Source organism: Caretta caretta, chromosome 2, assembly GCF_965140235.1.
Source record: "Caretta caretta isolate rCarCar2 chromosome 2, rCarCar1.hap1, whole genome shotgun sequence".
NCBI lineage: Eukaryota > Metazoa > Chordata > Testudines > Cheloniidae > Caretta > Caretta caretta.
In genome coordinates this window covers 25,320,980-25,345,078 of record NC_134207.1, presented here as the reverse complement: position 1 = coordinate 25,345,078, position 24,099 = coordinate 25,320,980, and the positions used below count along the sequence as shown (strand labels likewise).

At 41.0% G+C, this 24,099-nt stretch overlaps 1 protein-coding gene across 5 annotated transcripts in view; it reads right to left on the bottom strand.

The window, feature by feature from the left end:
- Window positions 1-24,099, bottom strand: part of ENPP2 (ectonucleotide pyrophosphatase/phosphodiesterase 2) — a 108,854-nt gene that overhangs the window by 57,716 nt on the left and 27,039 nt on the right. For 2 of the 5 annotated variants that reach the window (XM_048841554.2, XM_048841550.2), the window contains exons 1-4: window positions 11,148-11,402; window positions 9,477-9,579; window positions 2,823-2,978; window positions 543-668 (exon numbers count right to left, since the gene is read on the bottom strand). In XM_048841554.2, the coding sequence (XP_048697511.2) occupies window positions 543-668; window positions 2,823-2,978; window positions 9,477-9,579; window positions 11,148-11,387 (625 nt within the window). In that variant the 5' untranslated portion in view covers window positions 11,388-11,402. Of the gene's footprint in view, window positions 1-542; window positions 669-2,822; window positions 2,979-9,476; window positions 9,580-9,879; window positions 10,135-11,147; window positions 11,403-24,099 lie in introns of those variants that run through there. The other 3 variants (XM_048841552.2, XM_048841553.2, XM_048841551.2) reach the window with 2 other exon arrangements.

Sequence of the window (24,099 nt, the reverse complement as noted above, 5' to 3'; positions counted from 1 at the left end):
CCCTTCCCTTGCCCTTCCACCATGTGTCTGTGGCATCTTGTCTTACATCAAAATATAAGTGCTTCAGGACAGAGACTCTTATGGTTTGGGTTTTGTTGTAAACAGAACACCCAGCAAAGCTAAGCCCTGGTCCTTATTGAGACCACTAAACAGCACTGTATTCACTGTAATACAATCGAGCACATCTAAACTATTTTTTTTTTTTGCTTTACAACACACTACAAAGGTGTTTTCGAATCCATCTCAGCATGCAGAATCCTTTCCTTCTCCACTCAGCCTGTCAGTATCACTTCCAACTGACACAAAGCGTTCCCACCATCACCAAATCCGAAACACATTGCTTCCACAGAACTGACAGCACCTGTGAGCCATGGGCACAGGAAACTAGACCTGTCCCCCACACCCGCAAAAGAACAGAAAATGAAATGTGTATGATGTGGAGGAGGGGCAGGATGGAGGTGCTCTCACAAAAAAATACTTGGCATTACCCACAGGGCTGGCCTCTATCAGTTCAGGCTAGATAAAGGGACAGAAATATGTACCTTTGCATACAGCTTGATAATTAGTACAACAGTCTCCTCTGGTCAAGCAGTCTTCAGAGCAATGACAGGCATTCTCTTCATTCCTTGCCTCTCCACAGCGATCTTTGGTACATTCCCAGCCTCGAGCTAAAATATTCACACAGTAAGTGAAAACGTGAAAGAAGATATTTTTTAAAAGGGTCCCCAGCACTCAGTTGAACATCCCAGTGAAGTTAGCCCAATCATTACAGTCGGCTTTGGAAATCTGCGATCTGCACAGTGTTTGAAATCGATGAGTTGACTATAAACAAGAGAAGACGCGAGCCACAGAGGGGTGTGAAGTTTTGCGTGCTTCCCCATTCACAAGCAGGGAGTTTTATCACTCTCTGATCCTGTCAGTTAAGCCATTTTCCAAACATAATACCAGCAAAAGTATCACTAAAATATTGTTAAGGAATTTCTCTCCCCTTCCCCACTAACCCTCGAATGAGGGATATGGTGAGGGGTCTGGAGCATAAGTTACAAATATTAGCACGTTAAGGGCTATACTTAACATACCAAACACCACCACCCCCCTCGCCGCTGCTCCCCCCCCACACTTAGCTTTAGGAATCCACTATATTCAGTGACCATTACGTAGATGGAGGGATGTAAAAGGGAGCAACATGACATGCAACTGGAGGTTTTACTCATGCCAAGCTCCTCAACACACGAAATACGAAGATGGAAGGAGCCCCTTTATCAAAGCTAATTGGGTGAGAGTCTGTGCTGCACCCTGAAGAGACAGAGCATAAAACCTGCTGCCCAGGGCAAGGTGGCTTATAAGTGACCCTTCCAATCCTGGAGAGGCCATCCACATAACTGACAGTCCTGAAGGCATGTCCAAGTTGGGCAGCACAGGCACCGACTCAGTGGGTGCTCCAAGGCTGGAGCACCCATGGGGAAAAAATGGTGAGTGCTGAGCACCCTCCAGCAACCACCTTATGAGCTCCCCGCACCCCACCCCAGCACCTCCTGCCCACTGGCAGGCCCCGTGGATCAGTGCCTCCTGCCCACCACAAACAGCCCAAGGCCAACACGCAGTTCCTGGAGCCCAGAACTATGCTCAATTTTCTAGACCATATCAACTCACTCTTTCCTGGATACCAAGCAGGTGAAGTTATACGGTGACCTATGGACGTCTGGGTAGGTCAGAATGTTCAGACCTGGTTCAGAGCTGTACGGAAGTGTCATTTTCATATAAATGAAATAAACTGGGGGAAGGGGGGAGACATGATAATTTGTGCTGAAAATTGGGGATATTCCTTATCCCATTTGAAACACTAGTCATCTCTTTTGGCTGCTCTAATAAATGTGATTTTTCACCAAAGACTAAAGTAACAAGAAGGATTTCAAAGGCAGGAAGACCAATCACCTATGTCAACCTAATCACTGTACCAATCCAGCTACATGTTTTTTGATACAGTGAATAACTGAAATAAATACACAATATTTTAGGAAACAAAACAGTAGCTTTATGCTCTGCCGTAAGGAAGTGTAATTTCCAAAAGGCGTTAGTAGAGAGACAGCCTCTCTAAAAATTTCCACACCCATGTATCAAGTTAACAAAAAAGCCAACATGAACAGTGCCATATTTTCCACCCCCTAGTGTCCAATTAAATGAACTTGAAAGGTTCCATCAGTGGATTGTGTGCGCCCTGACATCTGGAAATAGGTGTCTGAAGTAATAGCAACCAGCACACTCCTTCACCTGCAATTCACTCCCTTGAGAGGACCTGCACAACATCTATGCACCAGTTAAGCCCGAACAGCATCAGTGGGATTTAACCAGCGCATTAACCTGTGTGGACAACTGCACAGGCGTGAAACCCACAGTATGCAAATGAACATTAAATTCTGTTAGTATTCACCATTATTTGGGAGAAAGACAACATCTCATAGTTACCAGAGTTATTTCCTGTTCTCACTAGAGGAGAAAACTTTAGTATCTCAGTGTGCATAGCTGTTCATGTTTTTAATGTGGGGCACTGCAGTAATACGATTTACTTTTTAGGTGGGATCTAACGTAAATAGAGGTGCAGGATGTTTCCTGAAAACCAAGGCAGAGGCAAAGGAAACACAGTAACTGGGGAAGATACAATAATTTGCTCACGGGTCCTTGTAAGCAAGCAAGGACTGCACATTGAGAAAGGCTGAAGGTGTTCGAAGACGGGATGAGTACAGCATGCCCTCACAGTTGTCACTAGTCCATAGCCAGCTGTAAGCAGGGTGTACGGATACAGGGGAGTACAGCTCTCATACCTGTCTTTAAACATAGTTCATCAAAGTCAGAGCAGCAACTGTTGTAGCTCTTGCACAGGTTGTCACAACGGCAGCCCGGGGGCTCAGCTTCCTGAAGTTCAAAGCATCTGCTTTTGCAGGACCCAGAAGTACTGATCCAGGGGGAATCTGACAGGACTGCGTGGAATAAGAAACAGGGCAACATTTGTCAGGCCATCAATGGCTGGTGAGTGATTGCTCAAACTAGTGCTACTCTGAGTAATGAAACTTCAGCTGCCCTGTTACAGGAGAGGGAGGCGAAGGGAAAGGAAGAGGAGAATCACACTTGGTGTTGGCAGAAGCAAAAATCTAATTAACTCAAAAAAAGGTTCCTCTTTTGAGGGGTGGGGGTAGAGGGTAAGCAGCATGCTGTGATAATGTCCTGCAAAGAACTGCGCCTGGCTTTAAGTCCATAATAATCAAGCAATCATTAGCAGAAATAAAGTCTTAGAGGCCCAGTTATGGGCGCTTCAAATCTTTCCCCAAAACAGGCCCTTGCAGTTAGAAACTGCATGACATTTTCATGCTCAACTGGGCAGTTAGCATGGAAAGGAACCGCAATTAGTCTACATGACAGTCAGCAGGATTCTGTTTACTGTACTGTAAGGTGCCAGATCAACACCACAGTGAAAGGAAACTGTATGATACTCAACGAATTGAATTAGTGGCCAATAAAGTGAGGAAATGCTTTTTTGGTGGGCTTCTGTAGAACATTAAACTATAAAAACAAAACTTTCAGCAATAACACTGATTCAGAAATTGTAGACCATTCATAAAGCAAGAAACTGAGTCCATTAATAAAGCAAGTATTAGACAGCAATGATCCATTGGGGGTGGGGAGGCAGGGAGTGGAAAGGAGACTACTCCCAAGTGGGACAAAAACTATACTCTTCCCACTAGGAGTATCTCCAAAAACACCAAAATATATTATGGGGAGGCTGTTTGTGACTCCGTGGTTAAGGATGTTTTATGACATGGACTAAAAATGGGGCATATATTCAAGTTTTTATTCCTAAGTAGGTGTTTTCAGTGTGAAATTTCACAGTATGTTTTGAAACTTTTGATGTCTTTTGTTGAATTTTTAACTAGGAAGTATTTGAAACCAGTTAGGGGTCGAAGTTTGTCAGTAGCAATCAGACTATTAGTAGGGCATAAATCTTAAGTAGATCTGATTTAACAGGTACTTTTAGAAAATATTTTGGATTATGGCCATTTTCTGCTGCTGTTCTACATAGCTGAAAGTTTTTCCGTCAGCAGAATGCGGGGGAGAATAATCTCCGCCCAACAAAAATCATCATCCCAACACTCAGTTGTCGGAGCATATGGTAGGCATAGGTGCTGGAACTAAGGGTGCTCTTGCACCCCTGGCCTGAAGTGATTTCCATTATATACAAAGTTTACAGTTTGGTTCAATGTATCTCAGCAACCCCCCTCCCCTCCCACTATACAAATTGTTCCAATGCCCCTGAAGGTAGGAAGGATGGAAGGTACTCTAATGGGTTTCGAATGAGTTGCTTGGTAAAGGCAATGTGGGAAGACTGGTGAAGCTAAGGGACAGAGTTACGGTTGTGGGGTATGGTAGTGTAAGGTATGTGCACATATGTGGGGCAGAAAGTAACATCAGATGGCTTAATATTTTTCTTTGCTATTGTAGTTTTTGAGTCAAGTAGGTAGTGTGTGTGAGTGAGAAATACTCTATGTAAGAGTGTGGGAGTATCCCTTCAGTTAGGAACTCCCTCAGCATTCCCTTGATGAAGCCATTTTAAAATTTTCAGTATTTTGGCCATTTAAAATACCAAAGGGCTAAAACTTTGTATACATGTTGCCAGCACAGATACATGAGTTTTTCCTTCAGTTATTGAAATCAGTCCTCCTGTTTGTTTCGCCAGTGGCCAGAACCAAAACCCTATGCTTTACATTTGTTTCTTCTTCCCAGAATCCTTAGTACAAAACCAGATGAATTTTGAAAGCTGTAGTTTTACCAGGAGTTTACTAACTGAGAATGACTAATTGCTTCTGGTGTCCAGAAAAATGAATATTTTGAATCAACCCTTATTTTTCAGCTTTAAACAACATGGAAGCTTCTGTATTGCTCCAATCAAAGCCACAAATGATATATTAAAGCCTTATAACTCCACAATAGGCATTGTTATGTAGAGCATATGAGATTCCCAGTTAATCCTGGTGTCCTTTTTTAATTATTTGTGCCCGATCTGCAGAAGTGCCAAGCACCAGCTTTTCTCACTGACGTCAGCGGAGGCTGTGGCTGCCCTGGGCTTATGAAAAACAATCAGATCCATCTGTTTTAAACCAGAGTATGTCTGTCAGCTCAAGTTTCCTACACAGACAGGACACTGGAACCTCTCTGAAGCTGTAAGAAGTTTTAAAAAGTGTAATTACTTCACTAATCCTTTATTCCAGTAGGACAACTACACTTTAGAAGGGACACCTACTTCCAAACTCAAATTTATGTCCATTCTGCATAGAATTGCCTCTCTCCCTTTCTTATATATTAAAACTCTCCAAATTTATGAGAGGACTTTTGAGATTGCTGTAAAATTTAACACATGAAGATTCGTTTCAATGAATATTAAGGGACTGATTTTCTGACAAGTCCAGCATTCATTTAGGTACTTAGAATGGACAGATTTTTAGAAATGGTCTGCTGCTACCAGTCCCATTATTCTCAACACCAGCTGCTAAGCACTTCTGAAAAGGAGTGCTGGACACTTAACCTCTCTTGCTTCTTTATCTTACATGCTGTATCTCTGGTTTTAAGACCCAAGCCCCAGATATGGCAAGTTTGAGTGTGAGAATCAAAGATGTTATTTCAGAATGCTTCATAATATTACCATTGCCCTATTCATTTCAGTTACTTTCAATGGGGTCTTTGCATAGTAGGGAGACTACTCCCTAACACTGTTGAAAACCACACGCCAATGTGTATTTACAAAGGAAAATTTGGAGAGAGTCTTACTGCATGTTATATAAGCCACTGTCTGTCAGCAGTGTTTGAAGCAGTATCTCAGTGACTTAGTGTTAGCTGTGGGGAAGAATAGTTTCCATTATCTTCCAGGTAGGAAATAATTCAGCTATAGATCTTTTGTTATTTTCCATGCATCTGACAACTATGGTACATGCCTTTACTACTCATGTGACAAACCAGATCTCAACTTAACTCAGACATTATATCAAGCTACTGTTAACGCATTGGTTATACCCATGGGTTGAGCTACTGTAAGACACTTTACATCATATCACCCACAGGACTCATTTTAACACCTGTAGCCACTGGATATCAATATTGTTCAATGGTCTGCGACAGCTGACCTTGCTTCTGAAGCTGAACCACAAACTTGCAGGTCACACACCCAGCTGTGGCCAGGGTACTGATGTGTGCAGAACTGTTTGAACAAGTATTGTCCGCTTTACAGGAGTTGCACTGCTGCTAACTAAGTAGCAGGTTTGAGTTGTCAGATGCTCCTGCATTGAATATGAAGTTATGAACTTTTCTGAAAATTCCTAGATTAGCAGGAACTTCTAAGCCATCAAGTCTGGATCCTGCTGGAGAAAGAGAGGACTGTGGCTACCTTTGAACTTCAGGAGTTTTTCCCCTTTAACACTAGAGCTGCTTATACCTTTTTTTGTAACTTCAGTCTTTGCCAGTTAAGCTCAAACTATTGTTGTTCTTTAAAGGAGAGCTCTGGGTGAAGTGGTATAACACGAATAAGGGAAGAAATCTTATGGAGGCATGTTGCCTTTTGTTCATTATCATAAATGATTATGATAACACAGAGCCTGGAAATGCTATATCCACCTAGAAGAGTGCCATATCAAATTGGTTGGTTTGACTATATTGGATTATGCGGTCAAAATGCAGTCTATTTGCAATAGGCAGACTTCCAGTAGGACTTCCATCCTATGGCAACTACTCAGGCATGTTTGCATAATCCGTAGTAGAGACACTGCATGGTAAGAACTAAGCAATGGCTACACATACTTAGCAAGAAAAACAGGTATTTGAAGAGTTTTGGAGCAGCAGCAGCGTCACTGCCTATTATTTATACTATATTTTGCAAAGTGCCATTGAAATGGACAAGATTTCAATGCAAGAAAATTTAAAGTGCATCATAATTGTTCTGGTATAATTCCATGATTAGTTGTATGCTTAAAAATGCACATGTGATTAGTATCCAGGCTCCCACATTCACAGATCTAGGAAACAGATTTTAGCTCCCATCCTGACAATAAGACCAGCAGGACAGTGGGGTGGGAGGAGGTATTGTTTCATATTCTCTGTGTGTATATAAAGTCTGCTGCAGTTTCCACGGTATGCATCCGATGAAGTGAGCTGTAGCTCACGAAAGCTCATGCTCAAATAAATTGGTTAGTCTCTAAGGTGCCACAAGTACTCCTTTTCTTTTTGCGAATACAGACTAACACGGCTGTTACTCTGAAACCTGTTGCGCTTAAGTAACATGGTTCAAGAGGAAATTATACTAAGGCTACACATTCTGAAACTACTTAACAACAGGTCTAGAAGACCTGTGCTCTACCTAAACTTAATAGGTCAAGTTAAGAAATGGCAGAATCAGTTATTAATTTCCCCTGTTTTGGGGGACTTAGGTCCTTAGATGTTATTTTAATTCAGCTATTTGTTGTGTACAAATACTGACAGCTTATTAAATATAAAAAAGTTCAGTTTAACATCTCGATGAATTCTTTAGCACTTACTCTACTTTGTCATTAGTATGTAAAGTCATGATAGTCTGGATTCATAAAGCAGTACTAGAATGACAAGGTTTGGAATTTGAAAGTGCCATAGTATACACCTTGTTAAGACAAGACACCACTCATGTATAACAATGAATGGTGAAAACATTTTTTTCCATCTTAGTTTTTCCAACAGCAATGTCAATCCTATAAGATTATGATGCAGACATCAAGGTACATGTAAATATATATGCCAAAACTCAGTGAAGTTGAAAGAAAACCTGCAGTAATCTTTTAGCTTGGTATTTCATTGCTCTGGGTTTCTAAGCAGACTATTTCCATATGCAGTTTTCATTACTATTAATGGAAGTCATGTGATTGATAATTTCAAAGACATAAGTAGATTCCTTTGATTAGAGCATTTAAAATTTGTTACCAGTTAAAACAAGTTTACTCTTGTGCAGGGCAGTTTCCCCTCATAGAGGGCAACTGAGCAGTTCCATTTATTACACTTGTACATAGATTCTATTATCTCAGATTTTAGATCCCGTTTCCATTATAAATTAACTTTGATATATTGGAAGTAACTTGGTTGACATAAAAAACAAGAGAGGAAACCCTCATTTGCTGTCTCTTATTGCTATATTCCAGACAACTGGCTTTCCTTGTACTGGTCAAACCAAAACAAGTGACAATCTGTATGTGGAAACCAAGAAACACAGGTGTTACTATTACTGCTACAAACATATCAGGCATACTACCTTAACATCTGTGGAGAGACATGCTAAGAGGAAAGTAATAGGAGCCATTTATGTTTTTGCAGCAAAGTAGGAGGTGCTCTTCTTTACGCAGGAAAAATCCAGAAGCAACATCCTTTTCAGTTACCTAAATGTCCTTACTCAGTCAGCCACACTGATAAATGCGTTGAGTAGACACCAATTCTGGGGAAGGTGAGGGGGAACCTAAAACTCCTTACTGGGAGCACAACTTACTCAAGTCACTGTAAACAAGCAATTTCTTTATGAAAGTTCTCAAGCTATCATTATAGTTGGGTATTGTAAATGAATCTCTTTCATTTCAGTTATATTAACCAAGTCAAAGTCAATTACCACAAACGTTCTTTTTCATGCCAAAGGAAGGAACAGAGACATAAGTCAAGACTACTCCCCCCCCCCCACCCCTTCTTCAAAAAAAGGCTCCTTTTCCATTGTATACATTTTTCCACTTGGAGAATGCCTCAGGAGACAAAATCCTATGTTTCCCAACAAAATATAAACAAAGGTCTCTGTTGTGGCATGTCCTTTCTCTTCTCCACCCAAAAGAGAAGGATGTGAAACTGAAGGGGAAAAAAAAATACATGACTGACAGCACATCTGCTTCATGCAGTTCTCAACATTAACACCTGCTGATCTCACCCCTTCCCTCCTCCAGTTAGTTGTCTGCTGTCTACTGTTCACAAATCAGAATGACTAGCAGATACAGAAATCTAAGAAGCTATTCTCAGTGACTCTAGACTTGAAATGACCCTGACCAAACAAGTACTGCACAAATTTCTTCTCTAGCTAGTTGAATGAAAATTGTGCACTTGGGAATTACCAGATCAAGTTACATTTATTTTAATTTACTAACCTATTCGGTAGGATCAATGAGCAAAAAGGCAGGCACAGCATACAACAATCAATTGCAATATCAGACTAAGTTAACAACTCTAAAATAAGCCTAATTCTCCAGTCACATGCACACAGAGCAAAAGTTTAAGTAAACAGGTAACCTATAGGTGAGTCCCAAAGGTCAACACACTCAGGCTTGTTAACATATTCTTCACTATATCCCAGAACTAAAAGGAACAGAATGGGAGTGGTTTCCAACGATGGTATATAACATAAGGTTAGTGAGATGTACAGTTTATGTCATTTACTGTACCTGAGATCGTGCCCTCATCCCAGTCTTCAGATCTTCTGAATCGATTTGCTGTAAATCCTACACAGACGTTAACCCCAAAGGCAAAAGCAAATAAGGATATTACCTGCAAAAGTAAGAGAGCAAAATGATCAAACTAAGCAAAACAAGAATCCAAATTTAAGAGTATTGTGATTAAAAAAAAGGAGGGACCAGATATATTATTTGAGTTGCTAGTCACTACAGTTCCCATTACTGGAACAGTAAATGACTGTCACAATTTTAGAGTAATTAAAACCAGAAGGGAAATTATGAATAAAACATCTGATTTAAAAGCTCAAATGTTTCTTTTTGTAGGCGCTTTTTCAGGAGACACTGGTTATTCCTCTTTTCAAAACAAACATGTTCTTTTCCTTTCCTTCCCTACCTGATGTAACTGGAAACAGCTTGTCTTAGCCATACTAGAGAATTCTTGAAAAGCCTTCACAGTGTGCTCTCTTTTTCTTTATATTGAGTGCAGTGTTGTTTGCTCCGTGAGTTCAGTCTATTAGCTACAACTAATCCCACCTGGTGAGGTTGACAGGCTCATTTGATTTGTCCAGGGGTGATTTCATCATGTTTCACTCACAAATCGCAGCTCTGAGTGCAAGAAGCTTCAGGCATCATCCTTCTCTCTCCCCCTCCCCCACAAAATGCACACACACGCTTTTATGTGGTTTCCTCTGCCCAGGCAGGGTTTTCTCATGTTGCTGTGGCCAATACCAGTTCATGTTCGTTTTATTCTCCTCGCAAAAGTAACATGGTTAAAAGAGAAACCAATGCGTTTTTATCTTGCTAGGACTGAAAAACCTCTTGGGCTAGGGGAATGAAAAGCTCTGTTGCCATCTTCAAACATGAGAAAACTTGCAAGTGAGGATTTCAGTGTAAACTTTTAGAGAATAAAACAAAGGCACACACAACTGCGCTGATTTTGCGAAAGAGCCGCAAGGTTTGGTTTTTTTTAAACTGGTTTGATAAACTCAGTCACTGGTCTCACGCTTGGGAACTACGGTCTAAAGTCTCCAGAGGGTTCTCATGGCAGAATCTCCAGCACTGTAACGAATTCTACGGTTACTTTTCCAGCCTTGGGATCCCTTGCATTGCTCCACAGAGGATTTATGTAACTGCTCGCACTTGCGTCCACGCATGTCGAAAACCCAACATAGCTCAAAGAACGTGAAATTTCAGCCTCTCCCCCTTCCTTATTTGCCTTTAAAAAAAATCACACCATTCAGAGTGCAGCAGCGTTGATAAGCAGCTTGCTCTGCAAAGCGGACGATAACGGTGCACAGAATTATGGTTCACGCTGGTGGTTTAAACGTTATTTGCTACGGCAAATTATTTACCAAGTTAGTTCACCACTTTTTTTTTTTAATCTGCTGAAAGCGTCTTTCACTGAACTGTTTACTAACAACTACACTGAAAGGGGCAGAGTCAAAATTTGTCAACCTAACCCCGGACTTTCCTAGCTTCCTGGAGGGACATCACATATTAGAGGGCACAAAGGAGTCCGGTAGGACTTTTTGTAAAAACCCAGTGGAAACACATACCCTATAGCACTTCCATTAGAAGCCGCGCTCAAGCGATAACCGCTCTCACTTCGTAGCCTCACCTTGCTAGGCAGGGCTAAAACCCACCCTTGTTTACTAGCCACACCTTATCGCACAGAAGCCGCCCTCGATTCTTTTGTCCTGCGGGTGTGAACAGAAAGTGGTCTCCCGGCGCAGCTGTGTCTTCGCCACGCAAACCACAGGGGGCGTAATCACGGGGAGCAGAAGCCAAAGCGGCTTCTGTTCTCAATGAAATTCTGCAGACGATGGAGGGAAAAGACATGCCCGACTTCCTCCGCAGCCAAAGCGGAGCATGCGTGCTACCAGGGGGGATCTTGCTTGCCATGGGGTCGCTGAGTAGATAGGTCAAGAGTTGAGCCCGTATTTTCCCCTGCCCCAGTTTGGCTGGGTTGAAAAGGACATGGATGGTCGGATCACAGACTGCATTGCGTGTTGAAGTCCACTTCTCCACCCAGGCTTGCACGGAGCCCTGCAGCCCGGTGCCTGTCAACGTTTTAACAAGGGGGCTCCCGCACCAAAGCTTGCCCGCAGCCTGCGATAAACCCTGCGTGCGCGAAAGCTGTGTCATGTGCATGCCCTCACTCACACGGAGCCGTGGGGGAAGGACTCTTTTTGTTCATTTTCTTCCTCCCCGTTGAAACAAAAAGGCTTTCTGCGACCCAAACGGGGAGGCATCACCTCTTGGCAAAGCAACGTGTGTGAAGCTGCGCTTCAGCAGAAATGTTTCTATTTTGTTCCTGAAAATATATACTAAGTGGTTGAGAGAACAAGCCACGGGGTTCGGTTTGTGTAACTGGAAATGAGAGTGAGGGGGGTGGGGGTGAAGACCTAGTTACTTGCAAGGTGTCCTTTAAAGAAACCACTCTACCATTTGATGCAATCTGTGGCAAATATATGCTCTTTGGAGGTCTATGTGCTGTTTGGAGGTATTTTCTGGGCACCCGGGATAAATGACATCTCTGGCTGGTGTGATTTAGCAATTAACCGAGAGAGAGTGAGCTACATTGGGACACTAGAAATCACACCAATTTAGTAGCGCTATTTTAGCAGGGAGCTCTTAACCAGGGACACCCCTAGATTATCTGTTGTATTCCTTCATTTTCTTTGTTGATAGCCACACATAGTTCCTGACATAGCTGCATAAACAACTGCAAGAGCTGAAGCCAGTACTCATGTGTGAGTGTTTACAGATTTTAAAGTTTTAAAGTGTTGCTAACTTGCTGCACTTAATTTCAGAATCTAAACCCATAACTGAAGGCAGAAAAACAGCTAGTCCTTTAATCTATTCACCGCGTAGCAGCATTTTCAGAGGTACTTCCCTCATTTAACATCTTTAGCTCCTGTTGCAGTTTGACCTTGACACGAATTTGACAAAGTGGACCATACAAAAACACTTGGCACTTCTAAACCCCGTTGTACAATGTCATCCATGAACAAATTTTGCTGTGTAACAATAGCAATGTATCATAAAAATTATGAGAGAAAGCCAAAGTCATCACAGAGCACATTTGTAACAGACACTGCATGTCAAATATCACGGTCGAATGTCAAAGTTAATGAAGTCCTTGGTCCAGTGGCCAGGACATGGGACTACGATTCAGGATTCCTGATTTCTATTACCATCTCTGCCACTGACTCATTGGGTAAGTCACAATCACAATCACAATCAAGAATTATAACATTCAAAAACCAGTCGGAGAACACTTCAATCTCTCTGGTCACTCAATTATGGACCTAAAAGTTGCAATTCTTCAACAAAAAAACTTCAAAAAGAGACTCCAAAGAGAGACTGCTGAATTGGAATTAATTTGCAAACTGGACACCATTAAATTAGGCTTGAATAAAGATTAGGAGTGGATGTGTCATTACACAAAGTAAAACTATTTCCCCAAGTTTATTCGCCCCCCCCCCCCCCCCCCCCCCCCGTTCCTCACACGTTCTTGTCAACTGCTGGAAATGGACCATCTTGATTATCATTACAAAAGGTTTTTTTTCTCTCCTGCTGGTAATAGCTCACCTTACCTGATCACTCTCCTTATAGTGTGCATGGTAACGCCCATTGTTTCATGTTTTCTGTGTATATAAAATCTGTATTTTCCACTACATGCATCTGATGAAGTGGGCCGTAGCCCATGGAAGCTTATGCTCAAATAAATTTGTTAGTCTCTAAAGTGCCACAAGTACTCCTGTTCTTTTTGCAGATACAGACTAACACGGCTGCTACTCTGAAACCAGTTTCTGATTGTGAGTGCCCAAGTTGAGACACCTTTGGCCTGTTTTCAGAGTAACAGCCGTGTTAGTCTGTATTCGCAAAAAGAAAAGGAGTACTTGTGGCACCTTAGAGACTAACCAATTTATTTGAGCATGAGCTTTCATGAGCTACAGCTCACTTCATCGGATGCATACCGTGGAAACTGCAGCAGACTTTATATACACACAGAGAACATGAAACAATACCTCCTCCCACCCCACTGTCCTGCTGGTAATAGCTTATCTAAAGTGATCATCAAGTTGGGCCATTTCCAGCACAAATCCAGGTTTTCTCACCCTCCACCCAAAGAAAAGGAGTACTGGTGGCACCTTAGAGACTAACCAATTTATTTGAGCATAAGCTTTCGTGAGCTACAGCTCACTTCATCGGATGCATACCGTGGCCTGATTTTCCAAGGTGCTGAACACCTGCAGTTACCATTGACTTCTGCTGAAGTTGTAGATGGCTCAGTAGTTCTGAAAATCAGCTCCAATATGTCTGAAAACTGGAGACCCAGAAAACTGAAGTATCAAAAATCAGTGACCACATTTTTAAATATTGGATTGGGGGTTGGGGAATTTGAAACTTTGTGTCTTATGGACAGACCCTGAACTGGTTTAAATTAGCATAGTTCCACTGAAATCAATGGATCTGCACTGATTTACACTAGATGAGGATCTGGGCTTATGTTTCCTAGTTTGTAATGTGGGTATAATGATATTTACCATCCTTCATCATGTCCTTTAAGATCTATGGGTGATAAGCACTGTTTACTCCTGGGGGAATCATGTGCCACTGCGCAATGCAGAAATTAATGTTTGGGATGTACTGGCTGGGGGGGGCATCGTGGCTGGGCTCTAAGGTGAAGGAGTTGTGGGTGTCTGGCCCCCCATCTGGGCTCTGATGGGGGGAGAGGGAGCAGAGAAACAGGAACTGAGTTTTCATAGGGGTTTCTTTAACTCTCTACTCCTGGGGAAATTTTGTGTGTGTCTGTATTTTGCTGACATACTTGTTGACAGGTACTTTGAAATAAATTACAAAAATAATTGAAACTGGTGTGATTAGGTAGTGTTATTTTGACAAATAACATTTTCAGAATTTTAAAATACTGTGTGCAGAATTTTTAATTGTTTGTCACAGAATCCCCCTAGGAGAAACTCTAAAAGTGCTAATTTTATCGTTGATTATATTTCTTCTGTGATATTTGATAGATGTTTTCCAGTAGCTCTGAACTGACCACACATTCACACTGACAATCTGACAATCACTTTTTCTGTATTGAAGATTCTGCCTGAAAGCATCCTAGTAACACAGGAGGAATTCATTAACATGAACAAAACTACTAATCTTTATTTAAGCAGAACCTCACTGCAGGGATCTTCAGTAATTAATTGTCATTTTATGGGAACAGAAGAATGACTCCACCAAACAAAAAATAAACATTTTATTATTTAAAGAAAGAAAAAAGGCATAAGTAATGTATGAATAAGTTATTGTGTATGATTAGCATTATCTAATGGAAAGAAAAATACAGTGCAGAGGTCCAATGAAAGTCTTACAATTAAAATGAAATACACTTCAAATGAGGTGCATAAGAATCCACAGGAATTAATATTGCATTTATAAGCTACTCTTATTGTGTATTTGAGGTTGAAATATAAGGTCAGATGTAGCTGAATAAGCAAAAAGAAACATGCAGAAGATAAACTTCAAGAATTTAGGACACTTAAGCACATGAGTAACTGTACTCATACATCTAGTCCCATTGAGTTCTACTCATATGAGTAAAGTTACTCACATGCTTCAGTATTTGCGGGATTGGGCCCTTAGCTTTTTCTGCTGTTTAACATACAGCCATGTTACTGCTTAATGTATTACTCCCAGAATGCAAAGTATTAAATTAGCCCCGTGACACTGCACCCCATATTCTTCATAGTGATGTTATTATGATATGATTATGGCATAATTATGATGCATTTTCTAAAAGACGGGTCATGTGAGGTGTCATGGGAAAAGTTATGATTTGCTGAATATGATTATCCTATGTGTATGCATGTATCATTTTTGTATTTGAGGTTATGAATATTGATAGGTATCTGTATTTCAAATGTAGTCCAACTTGGGTGACACCCTTCCAGTCTAAATAGCTGGTTGAGAAGGGCCCATTCAGGGTAATGGGCCATTAGGGAAAACAATAGGCCTTAGGAGAAGCTTATCCCCCATCTGGTGAGCCTTCCTGTGGATGTTTCGGCCAGACTGTAAGTAATGGCTGCTATGACTCTGCAAGAGCATGTAACCAACCCACATGACACTGGACTTCATTTTGGGGACCTGTATTTTTCCACAAACTGGGCTGGGAACTGTTTTTGGAACAAAGGATTTCCACCATATGCTAAAGCTATATAAGGCAGGGAATGACATCATCTGTTGTTCTTCACTCCCCATACAAGAGAACTCCTAGAAACACATAAGGAACAAAGACTGAACTGGGGAAAGTGCTGGACCCAAGGTAAAGGGATTTCTAGCCTGTGTATGGAAACCAGGGGATCCCAAGCTGCAAAGCAAGTGCAGCTTGTGCCCTGAGAATCTGCAAGACTGCTTGTATCATCAGTCAGGGTGAGAGATTGTTAATTCAAATCCTGTCCTTGTAGTATGGTAAACTTAGTTTGTGTTTTTGTTTATTTACTAGGTAATCTGCTTTGATCTGTTTGCTATCACTTATAATCATTTAAAATCTCTTTTTTATAGTTAATAAACTTGTTTGTATTCTAACCTAAACCAGTGTGCCTTCAAGTGAAGTGTCTGGGGGGAAATCTCAGCTTGGTTACCACAAGTGTGCATATTCCTCTCCACACTGAGGAAGGGATGGCTATATTAATGAGCTTACACTATACAGATCCTGTGCAGTGCAAGATGATATAATTTTGGGTTTATACTCCAGAGGGGAGTACATTCCTGGGGAGCGGGGAAACTGGCTGGGGTCTGCTGTTTACACTCTGCCCAGTTGGGTGAGTGGTGCCACCTGCTGTCATGTTGGGTGAGGCTGATTGTGTCCCCAACTCAGTTGTGTACAGCTCCCAGACTGCACCCCAGGGGTGACAACCGTCACAAGCTCCTAGGTGGCACCTTAAATGAAACATTAACACTGTAATAATCCAGCAGAATGACTAGAATTTCTTTTCTACCATTCAACAGTATTATGATAAGAGATGCAATATATAAGAACTTGTATGAGACACATTATTAATAAATACCATATCTTAACGACAGGAGAAAATCCTGTGAAACTAGGAAAGTTTGCTCTGAGTCACAGAGTAACAGTTGCCGGTATCTTAAATAAAAAAAAAAACTTTGAGGGACAGCATCTCTAAATGTGTTTTATTTTGTGTTTTAATAAGTTGTTGTGACAGTGTCAGGGTGAGAATACTGGTGCAGTGGCCCTGAAACCATTACATATATGATGGCAACGGTGGGATCTATGTGGTAATATGTGAAGCTTGCAAAAGCACTTTAGCAAGCGTTTATGCTTTCGCTCTTTAAACTGAAAGCCAGGAGCAGATCTGTTAGTCTGGTTTGGGAAAAAGCTGGTGGGCAAACATGAATTACAAACAGCTCATAAAAGAGCAGCTTCTGAGCCTGTGTGCACAGCAAGGTCTGTGAGCTGCTGATCAGAAGAAACTGGAGATACTGCACACATATGCTATGAGGCTGAGGCACCTGCTCCAAACCAGGGGCAAGAAGGGGTCCCTTTTTCTCCTACAGGCAAGCAGCTGACCAAAGAGATGGTCCCACGGATAATCCAGTAGAGATAGTGGTGATGGTGAGAGGTCTAGAGCTATGGAGGTTGGTGTGGAAAAGCTGGTCGTGAAGGAGAGACAGATGAAGCTGGAGGCCAGATGTTGAAATGAGCAGGCAAAACTGGAGCGACAAAACAGAAGCTTGGTGACCAAGACAAATGCATCTGCCTTGAACAGGAGAAACGGGTCAAATCATTCCCATGGGACTGGGGAGGAAGTTCATAAGGGTGTGCCTGACAATGAGCTAGCAGGCTTGTTGGATCATATTAAAGAAGTTCTGTATTAAAATCACAAATGAGTTTGATTCCCCAAAGTTTAAATTCCAGGGTATTACTAATTAAGAGGTCTCTTGGTTTTTGGTACTGTTTCTCTCCCTCTATGTGTGAAACTTGCAAGCTGCTAATTGTGTTAGTACATTCTAAGACAGAGTCTGTTTTCAAAGCAATTCTTTGTAACAACAACTACTCACACAGAGAGAGACTCAAAGCAATACTCTGTAACAACAGAAACAGCACCCAGAGACTCCCTGCCCTTTTGTTGTATTCATCTCGCTTTGTTAACAATTGTGATTAAAATAGAGATAGAGGATGTATGTGGATGGATGCTTGGTGTGGATAATAACTGAATGATCAGGGAGGTGCCAGCCTAAGAATGCAGTGTCCATTGGCTGAAGAAGGCATCAAGTGAAAATAACCAAAGGACCCCCAGAGGGCAGACTGGAATCCATCCAACAGACTCAAGGATGGGAGAACCAAAGAACAAGATAACATCTGGCAGCACAGAGCCGTCAGGAATGTGCCATCTGCTGATTGATTCAGCAACAGCATGATGAAGCAATTCCCATAGACTGGCATAGGAAGAAATTCCTATAAAAATGGACTCTAGAAAGTGAGAACTTCGTGGTCTGATTCTGCAAACCAACTTCCAGGAGCATCAGATGAGCATCTGACAAGGCCCTGCTCCCTCCTATGTCCAGGCCACCTGGCCAATGGCTTGGCATGAGCAACTCTAAGGCTGGTAACTATGATAACAACCTTGCTGGTAACTATGATAACAACCTTGTGTGTGTGTTGCATCTGATGAAGTGAGCTGTAGCTCACGAAAGCTCATGCTCAAATAAATTGGTTAGTCTCTAAGGTGCCACAAGTACTCCTTTTCTTTTTGCAAATACAGACTAACATGGCTGTTACTCTGAAACCTGTGTGTGTGTGTGTGTATGAATGTGTGAATAAATATGAAATTGAATGGAATGTTATAGCTATAACTAACTGCTTACTATGATTCTTTCTGTATTCACAATAACTGTGGCATTTTGCCTTTTCCCCTTTAATAAGATCCTACTGGTTTTTATTTTATTGGTATAACAGGCTAACAAATGTGGGTATGATGAATCCCATTGCTGTGCTTGTAGCCTGAGTCAACGTGGACACCAAAGAAGTTTCTGGGACTCTGAATGTGGGAAGTTATTTTTCTTGATGTGGTATTTTCTGTAATGATGTAAGAGGATTAAACCCAGAGGGCTTGGGTGCAAATCCACCATGGTCAGACGCAGTGGCCTGGAGCAGGGAGCAAACTACCCTCCCCGGGGATCCAGAGAAGCCTCCCCAGTGCCTCACACCAGTCCTAGAGGGTGGACAGGAAGCAGCGCTCACTAGGAACTGTGACAGATGTGATCATCCAAAATACTAGATGCATACACGAGAAATCAGATTCAACAAACAGCCCTTATTGACAAACTACATAACTCAGTCCCAAAATTAGATCAGTTCTCTATTTCACGCCCCCTCAGAATCCTTGAGTGATCATTCAAGTGAGCCAACCAATGTACTCAGAAGGTCACCAGTTCCAAGCTCTGACGGACCAGTTACGGAAGCAAAATCCAGAAATAATGGCACCTCATTAAAAACACCCTGTTCCATTCCTCAGCTAACCAAACGTAGGTAATGTTAGCAAAACAACACAACTGAAGAGGTAACATACAGCAAGAAAAGCAGATTCTTGGGTAGCCAGGACCCTAACCATATTTATAGGGCTTCATTCATCAAAATCAACACCTTGGATAACACCTGAATAAGCCAGAGGCTCACAGACTCCCTTTCTCTCTCTCTCCTTCATCTAATATTAGGGAGGTAGTTGGGGTAGTGGTTGTGACAGTATCAGATCTAGAAGAAGAGGATGGTGAGATGTCTAGAAACAGGTAGTGGCTGGGGTGTAAGCAAGCCAAGGGTTTGGCAGAAATTGGCTGGAATGAGAGAGTGGAGGCAGAAGGTGGATGTCAGCGGGCAAAGTAGTGAATGGGGTGGAAGTTTGCAGTGGGTTTTTTTGTTTTGTTGTTTGTTTTTTGAGGGAGAATAGACAGATTTTATTTAATCAGGTTTACTATTTACAACTGAGATCACTTTCACATACTACTTTGCTACTCTACATGGCTACATTATTTCCAAACCACTTTAAGATCTACAGTATCACAGTGCACTCAACACATAAAACAGCTCTCCATAGAAAAAAATGAAAATTAATTATAGAACAGTAGCGCTCCTGAAACGGCAGCTTTATTTTAAAACACTAAAGTTTGGAAGATTGGATCTCTAAATTTGAGAAGATCAAAGATACATGCTTGTGATTTTAAAATTATTTTGACTAGTAGTCATTTCATAGAATTTATCTTTAAAGCGTACTGGAATTCACCTATGTTTTTAAAAAACTGACCCTGGCGAGAGGTAAGAATTAATATATTAGCCATCACAGATTAAATACAGCTGGCTTCCTTTGTACAACTTTAGCCCAAAAAGTTCCACATAGTGAAGATTTAAAGGATTCCATATATATGTAAGAATCAGTCAGTTAATGCTTAGAGGTAATCTACCAAATTAGGCACACTTCCTTTCATTTTCATGTCAGCCAAAGTAATCTTGATCGACAAATGGTTCTGAAGTTAGAAAGTTTCCTAGTATACGAAAACATACTTAGATCCATGAATAGCTGGCTGCAATAGTCAGTCACAGGTAAGTATGTGGGTATGTGCAAAGCCAAGTTGCTTTGCCCATCACCAGTGTACATTACAACTGTCCTCATCTGTGCAGGGTGTGTTTTAGCTCAGTCTACAGAGGCAGGAAAACTACTGCAGTAGACCAGGCCCATTCATCTTCCAAGTAAATAAGAGATTCAAGCTTTGGTTTGCATTATCTTCTACCCATAAGGTCTTCCAGTGGTAAGAGCAGGATCCCAGCTCCTCCTACACAACACTACACAGGCACACACAGCATGCCCAGCAGCTGAATGGCAGCAAATGCCAGTGTTGCCCAGATAACATATATCATGATTTCTTGTAGCTTCTTTACAAGTAGAGCCTCACACCTCTCTGAATAAATGTCCATTGGTGGGTCAAACTGCCAGTACAATTGGTGCTGGCCGTTTTGTAGCAGCTGAGGAGCACACTATAATTTTTAGTTTCTTTGAACCACTTAGTATTCCCCCAGCATGTGAAGGAGAGATAAGGACTGAGGGCAGAGTACAGGATGCATGAGGGGGTTTGGCTTTAGTCTGTGGTGAGCAGTCCGCTACCAGGTAATACACCAGGATCCGTTGTACGGCTTGTTTTCATACCTGCATAAGCTTCAGGAATTTACAAAGGGAGGCTAGGTCCTAACAGATCGTACAGGAATAGTGCATAAGAGCTGTTGCAGGCTGTGGATAGAGAGGAGTTTACACCTTTTCAACTCAGAAGGATAATGCTGTAGAATATAAATACAGCTAATTATATAATAATATGACCTATATACTTGATAGACTGGAGTAAAATGTTAGGGCATGTGAAGAACTTCAGTCAGCTCGTAAGCAGAACCATGAATACATAAAAAAATAAAAGGAGGACTTGTGGCACCTTAGAGACTAACCAATTTATTTGAGCATGAGCTTTCGTGAGCTACAGCTCACTTCATCGGATGCATACCGTGGAAACTGCAGCAGACTTTATATACACAGAGAGATCATGAAACAATACCTCCTCCCACCCCACTGTCCTGCTGGTAATAGCTTAGCTAAAGTGATCATCAAGTTGGGCCATTTCCAGCACAAATCCAGGTTTTCTCACCCTCCACCCCCCCACACACAAACTCACTCTCCTGCTGGTAATAGCCCATCCAAAGTGACAACTCTCTTCACAATGTGTATGATAATCAAGGTGGGCCATTTCCTGCACAAATCCAGGTTCTCTCACCCCCTCTGTTACGCTGAAACCTGTCATTAAAAAAATACAAACTAATCATAATAAGGGCAAGAGTGAGACCTAAAGTTCTTATTGATATGTTAATAAGATGGGCTGGGCAGAGACAAAGAGAAGCCATTAGTGGAGATTGGGAATGTAATGTCACATCCCAGGATCATTAGAAATGGTATGACAATTAGAGAAACATCAGTGGTTATCTTTTATTCTTACATGCAACATTTTGTAAAAATTATATGTATTCTATTCTACATAGATTCCTATACTGGGTTCATCACCATAGCATCTGAGCGACTTTCAGAAATGTGTTAAGCAACATGATTAACATCTATCATATGTATATAAGAACATAAGAATTGCCCTCTTGGGTCAGACCAAAGTGTCTTGTCTTCCGACAGTGGCCAGTGTCAGGTGCCCCAGAGGGAATGAACAGAACAGGTAATCACCAAGTGATCCATCCCCTGTCGCTCATTCTCAGCTTCTGGCAAACAGAGGCTAGGGACACCATCCCTGCCCATCCTGGCTAATAGCCACTGATGGACCTATAGTTTGTTCTCTTGCCCTCTGTCCCCATGCTGGACACAGCAGAGGCAGGAGTTGAACTCTGTACCTTGGATAGCCTAGACAAAGACAAAAACTCTATGCCAGGAAGGCATTTCAACTAAATATTAATGATATAAATATATATATAATTTTACCATACATTAATAATGTTACTAATTTTTTCAATTATTTATGTTATCCTCAAGAAAAAAGATTTATAATTATTTTACCAAACCCTCTGTCAATTCATAGATATATTGATATTTTCCACTTAAATGTATCCTTTGAAAGAAAATATTTAGCGACCAAAATTAAGATAGCAATAATAATAAATACATAAAATCCTGAACAAACCGTGGGTGAAATCCTGGTTCCACCAAAGTCAATGGCAAAATTATCATGAATTTGACCCAACATGTTTGTTATGTGGCCAATATAAAGTTTATCTTGCCTATTCATTTCCTTGCTTTTAAGTGTTTGGGGTTTGTAATTGATACCATTGGTCAGCATCTTGCGTGGCACTTAGCAACCTTAAGTGGCCTTTAAAACGATTGTTTGCTTTTCAAAAATAGCCAAAGAAATGAATTACAGGAGCATACACTATTAATAATATACATGCCATTATGCATAGTACTAGTAGCTATCCCATGGGTGTAATTCGTAAAGTCATGTGTGTGAAAAAAGTAGGCTGTAAAGCGATTAAAAAAACTAATCAAGATTAATCACATGATTAAACAATAATAGAATACCATTCATTTAAATATTTTTGTATGTTTTCTACATCTTCAAATATATTGATTTCAATTACAACACAGAATACAAAGTGTACAGTGCTCACTTTATATTATTTTTTATTACAAATATTTGCACTGTAAAAAAGAAACAAAAGAAATCGTATTTTTCAATTCACCTAGTACAAGTACTGTAGTGCAATTTCTTTATCGTGCAAGTTGAACTTACAAATGTGGAATTATGTGCAAAAAATAGCTACATTCAAAAATAAAACAATGTAAAACTTTAGAGCCTACAAATCCAATCACTTCTTGTTCAGCCAATCGCTCAGACAAACAAGTTTGTTTACATTTGCAGGAGATAATGCTGCCCTCTTCTTGTTCACAATGTCACCTGAAAGTGAGAATAGGCGTTCACATGGCATTGTTGTAGCCAGCGTCGCAAGATATTTATGTGCCAGATGCACTAAAGAGTCATATGTCCCTTCATGCTTCCACCACCATTCCAGAGTTGATAAAGGGTTCTGCTCGATAACCATCCAAAGCAGTGCAGACTGAAGCAAGTTCATTTTCATCATCTGAGTCTGATGCTACCAGCAGAAGGTTGATTTTCTTTTTTGGTGACTCAGATTCTGTAGTTTCCGCACTGGAGTCTTAACAATTTTCCACATCGGAGTGTTGTTCTTTTAAGACTTATGAAAGCATGCGCCACACCCTGTCCCTATCAGATTTTGGAAGGCACTTCAGATTCTTAAATCTTGGGTCAACTGCTGTAGCTATCTTTAGAAATCTCACACTGGTACCTTCTTTTTGTTTTGTCAAATCTGCAGTGAAAATGTTCTTAAAATGTACAACCATGTGCTGGGTCATCATCCAAGACTGCTATGACATGAGATATAAAGTGGGTAAAACAGAGTAGGAGACACACAATTCTCCCCCAAGGAGTTCACTCACAAATTTAATTAATGCATTTTTTTTAAAGAGCATCATCAGCATGGAAGCATGTCCTCTGGAATGATGGCCAAAGTATGAAGGAGCATATTAATGTTTAGCATAGCTGGCACGTAAATACCTTACAATGCCGGTTACAAAAGTGCCATGCGAACGCCTGTTCTCACTTTCTGGTGACATTGTAAATCAGAAGCAGGCAGCATTATCTCCCGCAAATGTAAACAAACTTGTTTGTCTTAGCAATTGGCTGAACAAGAAGTAAGACTGAGTGGACTTGTAAGCTGTAAAGTTTTACATTGTTTTGGTTTTGAGTGCAGTTATGTAACAACAACAAAAATCTACATTTGTAAGATGCACTTACATGACAAAGAGATTGCACTATAGTACTTGTATGAGGTGAACTGAAAAATACTATTTTTGTTTGCCATTTTTACAGTGCAAATATTTGTAATAAAAAATAATAGTATAGAGTGAGCACTGTCAACTTTGTATACTGTGTTGTAATTGAAATCAATACATTCGAAAAGGTAGAAAAACAT